The sequence below is a fragment of the Oryza glaberrima genome, chromosome 11 (genome assembly GCF_000147395.1).
Source record: "Oryza glaberrima chromosome 11, OglaRS2, whole genome shotgun sequence".
In the NCBI taxonomy this organism is placed as follows: domain Eukaryota; kingdom Viridiplantae; phylum Streptophyta; class Magnoliopsida; order Poales; family Poaceae; genus Oryza; species Oryza glaberrima.
Window position 1 is genome coordinate 7,608,028 of NC_068336.1, and position 18,178 is coordinate 7,626,205.

General features: G+C 42.0%; 3 protein-coding genes across 4 annotated transcripts; 1 reads left to right on the forward strand and 2 right to left on the reverse strand.

The window, feature by feature from the left end:
• The first annotated feature begins 2,279 nt into the window (after positions 1-2,279).
• LOC127753976 (disease resistance protein Pik-2-like) lies at positions 2,280-11,216 on the forward strand. Its single transcript, XM_052279424.1, has 2 exons — positions 2,280-3,195; positions 5,693-11,216. Exons 1-2 carry the CDS (start codon positions 2,417-2,419, stop codon positions 7,659-7,661), a joined length of 2,748 nt encoding a protein of 915 aa, XP_052135384.1. The 5' UTR covers positions 2,280-2,416; the 3' UTR covers positions 7,662-11,216.
• A 1,408-nt stretch (positions 11,217-12,624) lies between these two features.
• LOC127753895 (uncharacterized) lies at positions 12,625-14,593 on the reverse strand. Of its 2 annotated transcripts, none has more exons than XM_052279343.1 (4): positions 14,462-14,593; positions 14,263-14,302; positions 14,056-14,171; positions 12,625-13,891 (listed from the first exon to the last, which is right to left on the reverse strand). In XM_052279343.1, exons 1-4 carry the CDS (start codon positions 14,498-14,500, stop codon positions 12,851-12,853), a joined length of 1,236 nt encoding a protein of 411 aa, XP_052135303.1. In that variant the 5' UTR covers positions 14,501-14,593; the 3' UTR covers positions 12,625-12,850. The 2 variants fall into 2 exon arrangements, with proteins under 2 accessions (XP_052135303.1, XP_052135301.1); XM_052279341.1 differs by having other exon boundaries at positions 12,625-13,900.
• Positions 14,594-14,797: 204 nt separating this feature from the next.
• On the reverse strand, positions 14,798-16,379 carry LOC127753896 (polygalacturonase-like). The gene is made up of 3 exons (XM_052279344.1): positions 15,534-16,379; positions 15,228-15,456; positions 14,798-15,140 (listed from the first exon to the last, which is right to left on the reverse strand). Exons 1-3 carry the CDS (start codon positions 16,286-16,288, stop codon positions 14,892-14,894), a joined length of 1,233 nt encoding a protein of 410 aa, XP_052135304.1. The 5' UTR covers positions 16,289-16,379; the 3' UTR covers positions 14,798-14,891.
• Positions 16,380-18,178: the final 1,799 nt, after the last annotated feature.

Below are 18,178 nucleotides of genomic sequence, written 5' to 3' on the forward strand. Positions count from 1 at the left end.
AACAGTGGGTTACTGTAACACTTATGGCTAATCATGGACTAATTAGGCTCAAAAGATTCGTCTTGCGATTTTCATGTAAATAGTGCAATTAGTTTTTATTTTTATATATATTTCATGCTTCTGTATGTGTCCAAAGATTCGATGCGACATTTAAAAAAAATTGGGAACTAAAACCAGGCCTGACAGGAGGAAATAATAGCAGATGGCGGCGGCGTGCACATGGCGGCAGCGTGTGCAACAGCGTCATTGCTGATTATGAGCTTGAGTAGTGCCAACTTTTAATTTGGACTGGGCTACCCCTCCGTCTCAAAATATCTATACACCAAATTAAAAAAAAAATACAAAGCTTCCGCACCAATTTTCATTTGGTCCTTTCTCCCTCCCTCCTGGCACCCCATCTCTTACGGCATGTTTAGTTCGCGAAATGAAATTTTTTGGGTGTCACATCGGATGTTTGACCGGATATCAGAAGGGGTTTCGGACACGAATGAAAAAACTAATTTCATAACTCGCCTGGAAACCGCGAGATGAATCTTTTGAGCCTAATTAATCCGCCATTAGCACATGTGGATTACTGTAGCACTTATGGCTAATCATGGACTAATTAGGCTCAAAAGATTCATCTCGCGATTTCCTCCTTAACAGTGCAATTAGTTTTTCTTTTAATCTATATTTAATGCTTCATGCATGTATCCAAAGATTCGATATGATGTTTTTGAGATAAACTTTTTTGAACTAAATGGGGCCTTAGTAAACTTCGTCTCTACAGCTTTCAACTATTGCTGAATCGTAGATGTGTTCTGAATTTCTGCATGTTTCTTTTATCCTGACTTTTGTTTTCTTATACTCTCCTGGTGAAATATTTTATGTAGTGGACTTTGACTAGCCATTTTATTTAAAAAATAAAATTGATATAATATCATTTTATGTTATGTCTTATTTTATTATTAAAAATATTTTAAATGTGAATTATGTTTTATATATTTACACTAAATTTCTAAATAAATTGTCAAACTTAATGGTCAAATCAATTGCGTGACTAGTGGTAGTACTCCCTTCGTCCCAAAATAAACTAACCTCGACTATAATGTGACACATAATCTTAGTACAACGAATCTGGAGATAGTTGTAGTAGGATATGTCACATCCTTAGGCCCTGTTTTGTTAGGGATGAAAAGTTTTTACGTGTCACATCAGATATACGGACACACGTTTAAAGTATTAAATGTAGTCTAATAACAAAACAAATTACAGATTCCGCCTGTAAACACGAGACGAATTTATTAAGCCTAATTAATCCGTTATTTTCAAATATTTACTGTAGCACCACATTGTCAAATCATGACGCGATTAGGCTTAAAAGATTCGTCTCGCAATTTACACTCAATCTGTGTAATTAGTTTTTTTCTATATTTAATACTCCATGCATGTGTCCAAACATTCAATGTGATAGGGTGAAAAGTTTTTGTTTGGGAACTAAACAGTGCCTTAGGGCCTGTTCACATCGAACATTTGAATAGCTACATGAAGTATTAAATATAGGCTAAAAAAATACTCCCTCCATTCTTAAAAAAAGGCAACCTACTACAACAAATCTGGACATAGGGGTTATCTAGATTCGTTCTAGTAGGAGGGGTCACATCATATCCCCTCCTAGGTTGCCTTTTTTATAGACGGAGGGAGTAATTAATTGCACAGATTGTGACTAATTTGCGAGACGAATGTTTTAAGCGTAATTGCTCCATAATTTAACAATGTGGTGCTACAGTAAACATGTGGTAATGACGGATTAATTAGGCTTAATAAATTCGTCTCGCGGTTTACTGATGGATTATGTAATTAGTTTTTTTATTAGTGCCTAAATACTCCATGTGTCACCCTATATAATACCCGATGTGACACGCCAAAACTTTACGCCCCTTATCTAAATATCCCTTAATACGAGGATGGTTTATTTTAGGACGGAGGAGGGAGTATATATATGTCCCAGTCCAGCTGTGGTCCAGTCTGGCTGTTCTTTTTCAATGATACATACGTAAGTACTGACGCAGTCTGCAAACGCGCTAAAATAAAAGTGCAAATAGTGTCATGAAAGCTCTTGTCGTGGAAATGAAACATCAAATGACCAGAAAATATTGTATTTGTGGTTAGTGGCTAGCCACGCATGACAAGAAAAATAAATTATGACATATGAGGAGGCTATTAACTATAGTCATATTGCATTTGCGCGTGAGAAGATGTGGCCGTGCGACTGCTTGTTACGTGATGAATAGCGAAATTCTACCCAAAAGAGAGAGAGAGAGAGAGAGAGAGAACAGCTCAGTGTGCTAGAGACATACAAGGAGAGGCACCATTGCTCTTACACCAGCACAAGTGCACAACATGTGCTGGGAATTTGAAAGGGGAACTACCAGCTATGGAAGCAGCGATAGTGAGTGCTTCGACGGGAGTGATGCGTTCCCTCCTCGCCAAGCTCACAAACCTTCTTGGTGGTGAGTACAAGCTACTTAAGTGGCTCCGTAGGGAGATGGAGTTCCTCGAGAGCGAGCTCCGTAGCATGAGCATCTTCTTGGAGAGGTTGGAGGACACGCAAAAGCTTCACCCCCAAATGAAGGATTGGAGGGATCGAGTACGCGAGTTGGCATACGACATTGAGGATTGCATCGACGACTTCATACTACAGCTTGATTCCAAGGTTGGGTTTGGGCAAAAGCTTCTTGCATCCCGTAGGATTGGCCACATGATTCGAGAACTCAAGGCGCGTGTAATGGAGGAGAGTGAGAGACAAAGGAGGTACATGCTTGATGGCTTGGCATCTGGGCCTAGTGTTCGTGTGAAGGTTGATCCACGGCTATCGGCTCTCTATGTCGACGAGGACAGATTAGTTGGTATTGATGCCCCGAGAGATGAGATCATTGGGCGGCTGTTGGACAAGCGGAGAAGTGCCTCAGCAAAACAGGTCATGACAATTTCCATCGTGGGTTGCGGAGGATTGGGGAAGACCACCCTTGCCAATCAAATTTACTGCAAAATCAAAGGAAAATTTGAGTGCGCAGCTTTTGTGTCAGTGTTCCAAAATCCCAACACCAAGAAGGTTTTGACGAATATTCTTTCCCAAGTGGCCACTACTGCTGCTGTGGAAGACGATGAGCAAGCCATCATCAACAAGCTAAGGGAATACCTTAGTGACAAGAGGTATGTACACCACCATCCCTATGTTTTTTTTATGACGTTTTAATATGGATTAGGATCTAATACTCCCTCTATTTTAACTTTGACCAAGTTTACAGAGAAATTTTAGCAACATCTATAACAACAAATTTGTTTTATTAAAACTAACATTCAATATATTTGATAATATGTTTGTTTTGTGTTGAACATGTTGCTATATTTTTTATAAACCTGGTCAAACATAAAAAATTAACTAACAAAAGAGTCAAAACGATTAATGATATGAAACACATGTAGTAATTGATATTCGTAGTATACCATGTAGGGTACTACACTCAAGGGTAATATAGACTTTTCGCTAATGCTATACACCTCACATACTACAAATGCTGATCTAATATGGTACTTCTCCACACTCCTTATAAGTGGACAGGTGCTCCGTAACAATTGAGACCTGCCAATAATCCTTCCATTTACCCTTGTATGTGTGAACCCAAATGTACTTATTTGTAAAAAGGACCAATACAATAGTTTTAAATCTCGATGGGTTGTACAATTTTGTTGTTTGTGCTTTTTACATTTAAAACAAAAAAATCAGCCTAAAATTAAATTTAAAGTTCTCATAAATTGAAAATAAAAAATACCACATAAATTGAATATAAACATTTCATATGGAAAATGGAAAAAATATTCATCGGTGATAGGCATTAGTTAATGGCCGATAGAGATTAAGTCATCTCAATCGGGCATTAGTATAGGGCCCGTCACGGATGAGTCATCTGTGATGGGCTTTAGTTAATGCCCGATAGAGATTAAGTCATCTCAATCGGGCAGGGGGATAATTCGGTCAACCGCGATAGTTCGGGGGGGGGGGGTAAGTCGTACTTTTTCCATTGGAAGATTCAACAATTTAAATTTTGAATGTTCAAAATTTGACAACTTCGAACAAAAATTAGGGTTAATAAATGATTTTAAATAGAAAAGTCACCAAAACCAAAGTTTTTATTTTAAAACTCTATTTGAACGATTTGAAATTTGAAATTCAAAGTTTGAGAACTTCAAATAGAATTTTTTATTAGTGAACAACTTGAACTGAAAAGTCATCAACAACAAAGTTATATAACTCATCAAGGTCTATAACTTTTATTTTGGCCATTTTTCTATATAACATTTTTTTGAACAATTTGAATTTGAATTTGAAAATATGACAACTTCAAACAACATTTTTAAATACTAAATGATTTCAACTGAAAAAGTCATCAACAACAAAGTTTTATAACTCATCAAGATCTATAATTTTTATTTTGGTCATTTCTTCATCCGACAAAGTGATAGTAACATTGTTCACAAAATTCACATATCTCTCCTCTGGCTATTTTGTGAACAATGTTATTAACATTTTGTCAGATGAAGAAATAACAAAAATAAAAGTTATAGATCTTGATGAGTTATACAACTTTGTTGTTGATGACTTTTTTAGTTGTAATCATTTAGTATTTGAAAATGTTGTTTTGAAGTTGTCATATTTTCAAATTCAAATTCAAACTGTTCAAAAAAGTTATATAAAAAAATGACCAAACTAAAAGTTGTAAATCTTGATAAGTTATACAATTTTGTTTTTGACAATTTTTCTATTTGGAATCATTTAGTATTTGGAAAATATTAATTGAAGTTGTCCTATTTTTAAATTCAAATTCAAACTGTTCAAAAAAAAGTTATATAAAAAAATGACCAAAGTAAAAGTTGTAAATCTTGATAAGTTATACAACTTTGTTGTTGACAATTTTTCTATTTGAAATCATTTACTACCCCAAAAAAATTATTTTGACTAATAAAACAAATTATTATACTGCGGTTAATTATTTTGCTACAGGTCAACTTACAAATATAAACATTTCATATAAAAGATGGAAAAATACTCATCGGTGACGGGCATTGGTTATAGCCTGATAGAGATTAAGTCGTATCAATCGAGCATTAGTATAGAGCCCGTCACAGATGAGTCATCTTTGACGGGCCTAGTTGTTATCTCAATCGGGCCCCGAGTTGGTCCCATCATCCGTGACGGGCGCCAACTTGAGGCCTGATTGAGATATGGAATGTTATCTCAATCGGGCCTAAACTACGGACCGTCACGGATAGGTGACATCCGTGACGGGCCTGAGTTTTATACCCATCTAACATGTCTGTGCGACCATATCTCAATCGGACGCTTTTTCGGCCCGATTGAGATGACTTTCTTGTGACGGCCCACTAATTCCAGGCATGATAGAGGCCGTCACAGATGGAAGGATCTGTACTAGTGTCAGATAAGCATAAAAATTTCGTCTAGCTCCATTGCTCATGCTCCCTTTTTACTTATTTTTTATTTTTTTTTTGTCACTCATTTTAACATAAGAATTAATAGTTATTTGAGATTTAATTTCCTATTTACATGTAATAATTAAGGTAGGACATGGTTATTCCTCAGAAAACTGTAACTCCGTGCGTGCATAACTCAAGCATGTGATGTGTTACACAGGTACATTGTCATAGTTGATGATATATGGGATATGCAAATATGGAAATTTATTGAATGTGCGTTGGTCAAGAACTGCCGTGGTAGCAGAATTATCACAACAACACGTATACATGATATTGCTAAATTGTGCTGTTCATCTCATGGCGATTATATTTACGAAATGAAGCCTCTTGGAGTTATTGACTCCAAAATATTGTTCGACAAAAGAATTTTTGATCCAGAGGAAAGGCGCCCACCGCAGTTGACAGAAGTTTCTGAGGAAATATTGAAAAAATGTGGTGGTTTGCCTTTGGCGATCATTTCCATATCAAGTTTGTTGGCAAGCAAACCAAAGTCAAAAGATCAATGGGACAGGGTCAAGGTTTCTCTTAGCTCTACGCTTGAAAGGACTCCAGACATTGAAACCATGGAATGGGTGCTATCACTCAGTTACTCTGATCTTCCTAATCATTTAAAAACATGTTTGTTATATTTGAGTATATTCCCTGAGGGCTATGAGATAAACAGGGAACGTTTGGTGAGTAGATGGATTGCTGAAGGATTCATTTACAAAAAACATGGACAAAATCCATATGAAGTGGGGGACAGTTATTTTAATGAGCTTGTGAACAGAAGCTTGATTCAACCAGCAAACATTAAGCCTGATGGTCAGACAAATGCTTGTCGAGTGGATGACACCGTTCATGATTTTATTGTGTCCATGTCAGTTGAAGAAAATTTCGTTACATTATTTGGTGGTTCAAAATTGGTACCAAGGTCACATGGTAAGGTTCGTCGATTATCTATTCAAAATGGCGGCATCCAAGAAAATATTATCACATCAACACACTTGGTTACATCGTCGCAAGTCCGGTCACTAACTTTATTTGCTGTAGAAATGCCATATCTTTTAGGTTTTGGTATGTTACGTGTATTGGACCTAGAAGATTGTTATGCATTAGAAGACCATCATCTTACGAACCTGGAAAGGCTAGTCCAGTTACGGTATTTGAGTATAAAAACATCACCCATTAGTGAACTCCCGAAACAAATTGGGCAGCTTCAATATCTGGAAACACTAGATTTAAGAGCTACGGGTGTGCAAGAATTGCCATCAACCATTGGTAGACTAAAGAGTTTGGTCCGTTTATTCGTTGATTATCATGTTAAATTACCAAAAGAAATCAGCAATATGCATGCACTGGAAGAGCTAACAAGTTTCTCAGCCTTGATGTACTCTCCAGACTTTCTGAAAGAACTAGGTCAGCTTACAAACATGAGGGTGCTCCGAGTAATTTGTGACTGTGATGGCTTTAAAGGTGATGCAGGAAGTTGCTTGGAAAATTTAGCTTCTTCTTTATGTAATCTAGGCACATCTAACCTTCATTCCCTTTTTGTTGACATCAATGGATATGGTGAAGACAACTTCTCACTAGATACATGGCAACCTGTTCCATCTAGACTAAGATTTTCCATTGACCGGTGGTGCCCCATCAATAAGATTCCGAATTGGGTGGGTTCACTGATCAACCTTGAAGAGTTAGTCCTATATGTCAACAAAATTTGGCAGGAGGATTTCGAATTGCTAGGACATATGCCTGCTCTGTCATCTCTGACCATATACTCAAATACTGCCCTTCAAGGGAGGATCATCATCAGTGGATTCCATTCTACCAAGTTTTTCAAGTTCTATTGCAATCCTGCAGGGTTAACCTTTGACGCAGGAAGTCTGTTAAAGCTCGAATGCCTTGATGTCATAATGAATGTGTTCAACACGAAGTCTTCAAATGGTAGCTTTGATTTTGGCATTCAATATCTTACCAACCTTAGAAATGTCTACATTCAACTTGATTGTAATGGGTCGACTGGTGGAGAATTGGAAGCAGCTAAAGCTTCCATCAAGAGCTCAGTAAACAAACTTCCAGGACAGCCTAAGCTGAACTTGAGCACATTGAATGAAAATATGTTAGTCCATGAAGAAGCTAATTAATTAAATGGAAGGGGACGTAAATTTCGAGTACGAACATTGCAGGTATCAATTTCGGTTTTGATTTTTTTTTTTTTGCAGAAAGGACCAGTACCAAAAATGCCATTTGTAATTTATAGTCTAATAATTCTTTACCCATCAAAATAATTCTCCAGAATTTCTGTTGAATTTGGTAAATGTTCACCATCACACTCCTAGAAAAAGCATTTCCCCATGCAGGGGAAATGCGTCTTCCCAGGCAGATGGTGGCTCCGCCTGCACACCAACGTCGATCTTCGCAGGCGGGCAGGAGGTCCGCCTGGGAAGATCATTTTCCCTGGCGGACTGGAGCTAGACACGCTACCTGGGAAAATATATCTTAGTCCGCCTGAAAAAATGAGATAACGCCGCCTGCGAAAATAGGTAAAAAATTTGAAAAAATGTTACAATAATAATTTGTGATAAATAATGTTCCAATTAATTAATTAATTGATGCTTAAATAATATTAGTAACTAACAAACATTTGATACTGACAAATATACATATATTGCATAAGTGAATAGCGTCATCAAAATGTTAAAATATTTTTTACATTGTCACTTCGAGTACACTATCTAATTATATTATGGCATCGCGTTGTTCGGTTGTTCCACTCCCGAAGATTCTTGTAAGCTTCGCTTGTAGCCAGAATGCTCTCTGCGTCAAAGAATCGTACTTTGACATGATAGCACTCATGGTAGATGAAGTGGTAGAGGTCGCACTGCACATTTATAATGCATGTATCGTCAAAGCTTGTTCGAAGTTCTATTCTAGGCAACTGCATGCATGAAAGAAACACAATATATTAGTATCATCTAGATGTGCAGTTCTCCGATGCACTTATACGTTGAGTCAAGAGATTTACATCCTCTGCATTAACCATGTATCTTCCATTAACCCTGAGGAATTCGCATGCATAATACCCGCAGAGGACCGTGCCTCTAGGTTGCTTGTGACACTTCATGACATATCATAGAAGAAAATAGTTAAGTTTTATAATTAGTAAAACAATTGAAATACATTAAGTGAGTGGAGTATTACCGGCCAATATGTATATACTAACAGCTTCTCCCTTGTTTGAATCTACTCTCCACCCTTCTTCTTGTAGTAGTTGTATGCACTGTATGGATTTTTTACCGTTTCATATTAAGTAGGAGATTTAATTTTAATACATTATTAGTAGACATGCAAGAGTATTAGAATCACTTACTATTATAAGATTGTTAGAAATTGTTTGTACGTCATGTGATGATAATCAAGGGGGTCCAAGATTGTCACGGTGCCGTAGTTCGGTTAGATAATGAAACAGATGTAATAATCGCTACATAGTAACGACGTTGTAGTTAGTCACGGATGAAATAACACAGATATGTACAAAAAAATCTACTGGACTTACTTAAAGTTGTACGCGGTCAGGATGACTCTTATTGTGAAAGTGTAAGTGTTGACAGTCCTTAAATCATAATTTCTGACCGTCAATGCCTGCATATAATGAGATAAAATATGATATCCAACTTAGTGGTAGGGATTATTACTAATAATTTCCACTAGTGCTGGTGAAATATGTGTATGCAGGTATTTTACGAAGAAAACATATCCGTCATGCAACAAAATACACCTCCGAACAATCAGGACGCGTTTACACAGATTGGAGGCCCAATAAGTCAATAAAAACCACTTAGAATTGGACCAAAACATAGTACATAATGTTAGGGGCCCAATAAGCAACCTCCCAGCTGAAGGAGAGGCTAGGAGGAGTGTTTTTGGGTTCGACCGAACCCTTCCTGGCGCATCCTGCCATCTGCTTTCACGTGGACAGCCCTGATTACTCCCTAATGATGGTTGAAGGGTATTTTTGTCATTTCCCATGGCTATAACTGCCATCTGGAGCCTATAAAAGGAGGAGAGGCTCTCGTTCCAAAACACACAACTTTGAGCTGAATTACAAGAGGCTCTATTGTATCTTTTGTACATTAGAAAATAGGTAGAGAGTGAGGGGAAACTCTGGAGGAGTGCCCGAAAGTTTGGCGCTCTCTCCAACTTCTACCTCGACGAGTGTAGCTTTCTTTCTATGAGGAATTCTAGAGGAGTACCGGAGCTGTCGGTACACTCTGCTCCGGGTTCGGAGAGTCTTCTTCTATAAAGTAAGTATTCGGGATCATTTCTTATGTTATTTAATTACTTAGTCTAAGTAGCAGAGATTTTCATCTTTGTGGGTTTATTTTTTAGTATTCATACTAAGTGCTCTAGTACTAGAACTTCGGATAAAGAAGGAAGTTCCTGCGCAAGTATTATAGAGTAGTATTATGTTTTGGCTAGACACCTAGACATCCCTAGTGGCTAGACGACCTAACCATGAGCAGTCTTCTTCTTCCAGATGACCACGCAAACGCTTGGCTAAAAAAAGACCACGCAAACAGGAACCTCACCTCGACCACCAAATCATATGCTGCTGCCTGTGGATTTCATTGCCAGCTACTGAAAATCAAACCCTTTACAATTCCGGTCTCATGTAGCTTATTATCCCCATCGATTAATCTGTGTAGAGGCTCTGATTTGAAACCTAATCCAAGTCTAGGCAGCAGCAGGAAAGCTTCCCTCGAGGCCTAGAGCCCAAGACGGACGAAGGGCGAAGGAAACGATCCGGATTTAGGAGCGATGCGTGAAGCCGATTGAAAAGTTATGAATTTTTTAAGTTGTTATATATATTAAGGATTTGTTGGTATAAGATAACGGGTCCATCAATTTAAGTGAAAATCGATGGCAATATAGATCTAATCTAACGATATAAAATAACGGGTCCATTAATTTAAATGAAAATCGACGGTGAGATTAGACAGTACCACGTGGCTGCCTATGAGCATTTGTAGGAGTGCAATGTGACGACCTAGGAGTGTTTGTAGAAAATTTAATAGACTTTTAGTGTATAACTAGTTGGGCGGCCCACGCAATTGCGTGGCTTGCATCAATTTTTAATTATCTATTTTTACACATTATTTTTTTTAAATTATCATTCGCTACCCCTTACTCCTTTGACACCTTTTCATTTGGTTACTCGATCTACCACTACATCCATTTATCCTCTTTAGAACTTTAAAAATTAAGCCTTATAGTTTTTAGAGTTCATTATCTTGTTGGGTTTCGTTTTCATAATTTTTAGAAGTATCATTAAACATCGCCAATTTACTACTCTACAGCCCGTCTGCTGCCACCTCTCCCAATTTACTACTCTACAGCCCGTCTGCTGCCACCTCTCTTTATTGTCATTGGGATTTTAAAAGTCTTTCCAAATCGTTAGTGGTTTCACCACTATACTCCTCTACAGCCCGCCCGCTGCCTTCCCTCCTTATTGTCATTGAGATTTTAAAAATCGAACATGATTATGGCATTTATTTTTACTCTCCATAAGTCCCGCTAACCGTCATGACCATGCTGCTTAACGGCATGCCTATCGTCACTCCTCTTAATCATTATTAGGATTCCATTTGGGGTTTTGTCTACAGTTTTTAGATATACCATCAACTGCCAGCACTCTACTCCTTGCCTATTGCTTCTCCCCTCTTTATTGTCATTTATCATCGTTGTGTTCTAGATGAACTATTTTAAAAAAAATTGCATATTTTTCATTCTGATAACTTTTATTCATAAATTATACTCCTACTTGAACTCTTATAATTACTTTTCTATTTTTTAAAATTTATTCTATTTATTATTTTGAACTTTAATTAATCTCATCATGTGTTCTAGATTGTATTTTATTTCAATAGTCTTTATTTTTTTACAAATGTTAGTTATTTATAAATTGTATTCTAGTTGAGCTCTTATTTTTCTTTTTCTATATTCTGAATTTATTTTACTTTTTATTTTGAAATTTAATTAATCTCGTATTGTGTTCTATATAAACTATTCTTTTAATATATTTCTTATTTTTATTTTAAATTTCAATTGTTTCAAAATTGTATTCCTACTTGAACTCTTGGATTTTATTTGATATTTAATTTTTAATTTTAATTAATATTATCTCCGTCCCAAAATACCTGGCGCTTTGAGTTTTTATTTATAATATTTGATCATTCGTCTTATTCAAAAAATTATGGAATTATTGTTTATTTTGTTTGTGGCTTGCTTTATTATCAAAACTACTTTAAGTATAACTTATCATTTTATATATTTGCACTAATTTTTCAAATAAGACGAATAGTCAAACATTCCAAGCAAAATCTCAAAGCGACCACTAATTTGGGATGGAGGTAGTATCGTATTGGTTTCTTATCAAAACTCTTCTTTCAATATCACTTATTTTTATTTTCGAATTTTAGTTATTTTCAAATTATATTCCTACGTGAACTCTTATTATTTATTTTCTAATTTCAGATTTTATTTTATTTTTATTCCGAATTTTAATTAATCGCGTATTGGATTCTTATATTGACTCTTATTTCAATATTTCTTATTTTTAATTCCGAATTTAAGTTATTTTTAAATTTTATTCATACTTGGACTTTTTTTTTCTAATTTCAGATTTTATTTTTATTTTTATCCAAATTTTGATTACTCTTGTGTTAGATTCTTATATGGACTCTTCTTTCAATATTGCTTAATTTTAATTCCGAATTTCAGCTGTTTTTAAATTGTATTTCTACTTAGACTCTTCTTTTCTTTTTCTCCGATTAATGTGAGAATTTCTAGCCCCCACAGCGAACATGGTGCCTATTTTCAAAGCTGTTTAATAATATAATACTCCCTCCGTTTCGAAATGTTTGACGCCGTTGACTTTTTAGCACATGTTTGACCATTCGTCTTATTCAAAAAAATTTAAGTAATTATTAATTCTTTTTCTATCATTTGATTCATTGTTAAATATATTTTTATGTAGCCATATAATTTTACATATTTCACAAAAGTTTTTGAATAAGACGAACGGTTAAATATGTGCTAAAAAGTCAATGGTGTCAAATATTTCGAAATGGAGGGAGTAGATAGATAAATAGATAATAGATAGATAGATAGATGACCATAGAAGCAGGCATATAGTGTTTTCTGCCTGACATATATAGTGGCATGCACTCGTACAACAGGCTGGGTAAAAACACCAAACCTGAAAACATGGCACCAAATCACCAGTTGCCAATACAAAAGGAAAAATTGCTTCAACCTGAACAATGCATATGCTTCAATCCAGTCGGCGCAACCATTGCCCCAAACGCAGCTGTTTCAACGGAGGACCAACATAGTGCTTCCCTTTGCGAGGGCACTTCCATTTACCGCGGATCTCTGTCGTTGTTGGAGCAGCTGCTACTTCTGAAACATTAGTCATGTCTGCTAAGGGGCTTCTGCTAGTGCGTTCTTGGACTACGACTTTCTGTTCCACAATGTCACGGTTCTCTTGCAACGTCGTGGACTTCGCTCTTCTCGTTGGGGGCTTAGGAATTTTGTTTGTGTTGAATGTTTGTTCTGGTTTCTCCTTTCTCTTGATGGCAACAAAACCATCAGCTGCAACTGTTTCTTCCTGCTCTTTGTCATCCATTGCAGGGTTGCCATGGCAAGTTTCTTCTCCTGGAGAATTTTCTTCAGTGTCAGGTATGATGATATCATTACAACCGATGGATGGTAGGCTGCTCTGAATGCCATTTCCGTCAAACCGCCTTTTGGTGCGATCCTTGCATGTTCTAGTACAATCAACTGACAGTTTGCTCTGCTCATTACCATCTTTCGGGGTGATTTTGTCAGCATGAAATGAACTCATACCATCACCAATTAGCAGTTTGCTCTGCTCTTTCTCCTGATCAACCTGGGAACCTTCTTGAGTATCACCTACATCGATGCCATTACAATCCACCGGCAGCTCACTGCATTCGATCGCGCCTTCCTGACCTCCTTGAGTATCATCATCATCAGGCAAGCCCATGGCATTGCGATCTGGCAGAGGCTCGGCTTCATTTCTCTGAACAGACAACACCGCCTGAGTTTCAGTTTCAGAAGTCTCACCGATGTTGTCAAGAAAGCCATCTCCGAACAAGCTCCACAAGCTTTGCTTCCTCTTCGTGCCACGCTCCACTTTGCTCTTACTAATGGGAATGAACTCTCTAATAGCAGAAACCTCATGCTCGTGTTGCTGTCCACATTGGTTTCCCCTCAAAGCAGAATCACCATCACCATCACCATCACCATCATGGGTGGTCGGTTCCAACAACGAATCCACAGGCACCCCGACCTGGATATTCTAGAACAAAATATGAATTTAAGGAAGTCAATTTGGATAGGAATCTCTGAGAAAAAAAATTGGATTGTAATAATTTGTGAGAATGGGTAGCAAGATAAATAGAAGCAAATCGAGCATGATCTGACCAAAAAGAAAAAATTGCAGCAACATTTTACCTCCAGCGGGTCTTGGGTCTCGCTGCCGCTATTGCCGCCATTGCCACCAACCAGCTCCGGCACCTCCGGCGACTCGTACTCGTAGCTCGAGAACCAGTTCTTGATATCCGGCGGCTCTGACGAACAACACCGAAAATGAGATCGGAAGATCCAAAATTGCCGTATCAAGAAATGCTACAATCTGTCAGGGAACACAAGGGAACCTACGGGAAGGGAACGAGAACGGGTGCGAGCTCCATCCTTGCGCCTGCAGGACCAAAAAAAAAAAATCGCCATCGTAAGGGTAAGAGCATCCCGAAAGGCCAATCGGTTGAGCCGGCGAGCGGCGGTCGACGGGATAGCATTGAAGAAGCAAGGATTGGGAGGATAGGAGGAGATCGAAGGGGAATGCCTTGAGGCGGCGTACCTCGATTGCGGCCGCGGATTCGTCGGGGGTCTCGGCCATGGCGGCGACCGAGGCCGGAGGGTGGGAGTCGCGAGGAGGAAGAAGAAGATGCCGCTCTGCCGCGGTGCCGCGTCTGGGGCTCTGAAAATTCGAAGTGCCCGCGAAGCGAAAAGCTCATGTTGCCGCGCGAAATGAAAAAGGGGAAAAAGAAATCGCCAAAGACTTTTCGGCTTCCCGTCAATGCATTGACCAGGCCGTGAGGCCCCTCGTGGCTAGAAATGGCGGGCACAAATGAGCCGGCCCATATAAAGTTTTTCTTTTCCTCTTTCTGTATTCGTAACAACCCGTAATAAAATATTGACTCGTCAGGCAACTGTCACGCTTTACGTTTCTTGATCTTGACAGAAGCTAGTCAACCGTCTCTGACAAAAGTCAACCAACATTTTGATCTCTACTCGGTTAGACAGCTCGGTGGATCGACGTCCCCAAACGCCACCCCGTGCGCGTTCCGGCAGAACGACGCCGCCGGCTGCTCCTCCGCCGCCGCCGCCGCCGGTGGCTGGTACCTCAGCCGGACGTCCCTCATGGCGATCCCGGCGCACGGCCGGCTCGGGCTGCAGTCGAACCTCACCGCCGTCGCCGTCGCCGACGTCCCCTCGATGTCCGTGTACGACACGCCGCTGATCTCGATCCCCGACCCCTGAACACACAGCAGAGAGAGAAGCCATTACGACGTCGGCATCCATGGCGATGGCGCGACGAGGTCACAGGTTTCAGGGCTGCGTGCCTCGGTTGGGCAGCTGGCGTTGCCGGGGCAGTAGTTCTGGTCGACGATGATCGGGTTGCTGACGTTCCGCATGACGACGCCGGAGAAGGAGACGCCGGCGACCGCGCCGGCGTTCGCCTTCGCCCACGTCTTGATCCGCAGCCCGTTCGTCGTCCCGGCGAGCGCCGAGCCCTTCACGGTGATGTTCCGCACCGCCACCTGCTCCGGCGTGTCCCCCAGGCTCCCGATGCTGCCACACAACACAGCAATGGAGCTCTCTCTGAGCATCTTCGAGCAGACGACATGGATTCCGGCTGTGTCGCTCACCTGATGCCGTGGCCGGGGCCGCAAGTGACGGCCTCGATCAGGACGTCGGAGGAGCCCTCGACCATGGAGACGCAGTCGTCGCCGGTGCCGATGACGGCGTTGCGGACGGTCACGCCGGTGGACTGCTTGATGTGGATGCCGTCGGTGTTGGGGCTGCGCCCCGGCGCCGACACCACCGTGTCCACGATCGCCACGCCGGCGCTCGCCTGCACGGTGATGTGGATCCCGGCGCTGTCCCGCGACGTCAGCCCGCGCACCGCCACGTTCCTCGACCGGTATATCGTCAGCGACCTCGTGGCGGGCGGGCAGTCGGGGCGGCGTGCGCGCCGGCACGCCCAGAGCGCGCGGCCGCGGCCGTCCAGCGTCCCGCCGGCGACGGACACGCCGTCCACGTCCTGGAACACGATCCACAGCTGCACGCCGGCGTACGGCACGGGCGCGACCACCGTGGCGCCCGTCATGTTCACGGCCACCGCGCCGCTCCGGCACGGCCCGGCGAACCTCGCCCTGGACACCAGGTACACCCCGCCCGCCGGCACGACCACCGTCGCCGCCGCCGCCGCCGCGTCGCCCGCGCACGCCGCCGCCCACGCGGCCTCGAACGCCCGCGCGCTGTCCGTCACCCCGCCGTCGTCGCCCACCGCGCCATAGTCGATGACATTGTACGTCGCCGCCGCCGCCGCCGCCGCCGCAACGAACGCCGACACCAGCAAGTGCGCGGCGACGGCGGCATGAGCATGAGCGCGGCGCGGCATTGGGTGGTGGGGGAAGATAAGCTTGCGATGCAACAAGAGTTGGTTGTGTTAAAGCGACACGTTGATGTGGCCTTCAAAACTGTCTTGGACGTGTGTGCCATGAGTGGTTTGAGGGGCAATTACTTGTAAGATTAGGCAATGTTATGTACTGCTGCTAATGTGTGGACCAGTTGCTACGCCACTTATTCGTGTGCACGGGTGCACAGCAAGGTTAGGCAGGACTTCAGGAGCTTGCAGTGCAGTGCAGCCTTGCAGGACATTACCTTCTTTTCTCAGTTCCCTCTAGGCCTTGGTGCTACGAATCTTAGGGCATGTATAAGGCCATTTACAGTGCGGTGAGGTGTCGTGTGGCAATCTCCATCCACGTTGGCCCAATGCATGCGTGGAGGAGAGAAGGAGGTAGGGCCCACGTTTTTCCCAGGTTCGCGTGGCTAGTTTTGGCTCCAAGAACCTCAGCAAATTTTGTCAGAGAAAAGCACATGCCACAGAGCAAGAGAGAGAGAGAGAGAGTGAAGAAGCTCGCCGGAGAGGGAGAGGAGTAGGGGCGCCGAATCCGTGCTAGATCCGCACCGAGTTCGCCATCCCATCCGGCGGCGACGAGAAGAGCTCGCCCGCGGAGGTGGTGAAGCGACGGCGCCCTGCTGGCCGACGCCGAGCTACCCGGCGGCCGAATCCTCCGCCGCCGAGCTCCCCCGCCGCCCAATCCTCCTGCTACGAGTGGTCTCGATGTGACATGCAGGATAAGACCACTTAAAGACCACAACTCCCACAATGGAAACCACTCTTGAGTGTTTTTTGTGTTTCAGCCCTTAGTTTCTTACATGTCGGCCCTTGTAAAACTTTATTATTAAATCCTTGATTTTTTTTATAATTGGACTCTATGACAACAAAAAGAAACACAAATATACCCCTGATCTCCTGTCGGTCCCACTTGTCAGCCCCTATCTCCTTTTCCTCCCCTCCCCCACTCATTTTCCCCATCGAAGCCACCAGACGCCACCAACTCCTCCCCTCCCACTCCGCTCACCGCCGGTGGCAGCACTGCCTCTACCCTCCCCCGGCTACACTGATCGGGGCGTCAAGCTCCGTGGCGGAGGGCTACGAGCTCGAGCTCTCTCCTCTCTCCGCCGGCGAACTGGAGCTCTCTAGTCTCTCCCCTCTCCTCGCGACGGACCGAGGGGGGCACGGCAGCGATGAGACAACGAGCTCACCTGATCCGACCGTTATCTCGGCAGGCAATGAGCTCGTGCGGTGGAGTCCTTGGCGATGGCGCAGACGATCTCGTTGAATTCAGACGCAATCTTGCTAGATCCGGCCATGACCTTGGCAGGCGACAAGCTTGTGCGGTGGAGTTCGTGGCACGTACGAGCTCGCCGGATCTGGACGCAGGCTCGTCAAATCTGAACGTTGGTGACTTGCCGTACTCCTCGGAGGCGTTGGCGGCACACGACGACAACCTTGGCAGTGGCGGCGGCGCATATATAAGTCATCCCTCATATATAAGTCAACCTTGGGGCAGGGCGGGCAGTGCAGCCGTCATGGCCCCAGGCGTTAAGCACCCCCCCCCCCTCCCAACCAAACTATATGTAGTTAAGTGTGCATATATAGTTTGGGTTTATAAGTGCATGTTGCTTTATGTTGTACTTCCTCAGGAAAAAAAAAAAAGCCTCATATTCATTATACTATATTATGTTACGTCCCCTTCTAGATTTTTTTTTTGATGGAGTATTAGTTATCTCTTGGAAACAGAGTTAGGTTCTTATATATATATTATGCTATATGTATGTACTACTTCCATCACAAATAAACCAACATGGACATGGGTAGGGATGCGATACTAGGCAGTACAACAAATCTGGACATGATTCATTGTACTATCTACTGTCACAT

Excerpts from the sequence above, each read along its gene's own strand:
- LOC127753976 (XM_052279424.1), top strand. The coding sequence starts at position 2,417 with ATGGAAGCAGCGATAGTGAGTGCTTCGACGGGAGTGATGCGTTCCCTC. Across the intron at positions 3,196-5,692 it reads GAATACCTTAGTGACAAGAG|GTACATTGTCATAGTTGATG; the intron begins GTATGTACACCA and ends TGTGTTACACAG.
- LOC127753895 (XM_052279341.1), bottom strand. The coding sequence starts at position 14,500 with ATGGCCGAGACCCCCGACGAATCCGCGGCCGCAATCGAG. Across the intron at positions 14,303-14,461 it reads AATCCGCGGCCGCAATCGAG|GCGCAAGGATGGAGCTCGCA; the intron begins GTACGCCGCCTC and ends TTGGTCCTGCAG. Across the intron at positions 13,901-14,055 it reads AGACCCAAGACCCGCTGGAG|AATATCCAGGTCGGGGTGCC; the intron begins GTAAAATGTTGC and ends ATTTTGTTCTAG.
- LOC127753896 (XM_052279344.1), bottom strand. The coding sequence starts at position 16,288 with ATGCCGCGCCGCGCTCATGCTCATGCCGCCGTCGCCGCGCACTTGCTG. Across the intron at positions 15,457-15,533 it reads GGCCCCGGCCACGGCATCAG|CATCGGGAGCCTGGGGGACA; the intron begins GTGAGCGACACA and ends GTTGTGTGGCAG. Across the intron at positions 15,141-15,227 it reads ACGCCAGCTGCCCAACCGAG|GGGTCGGGGATCGAGATCAG; the intron begins GCACGCAGCCCT and ends CTGTGTGTTCAG.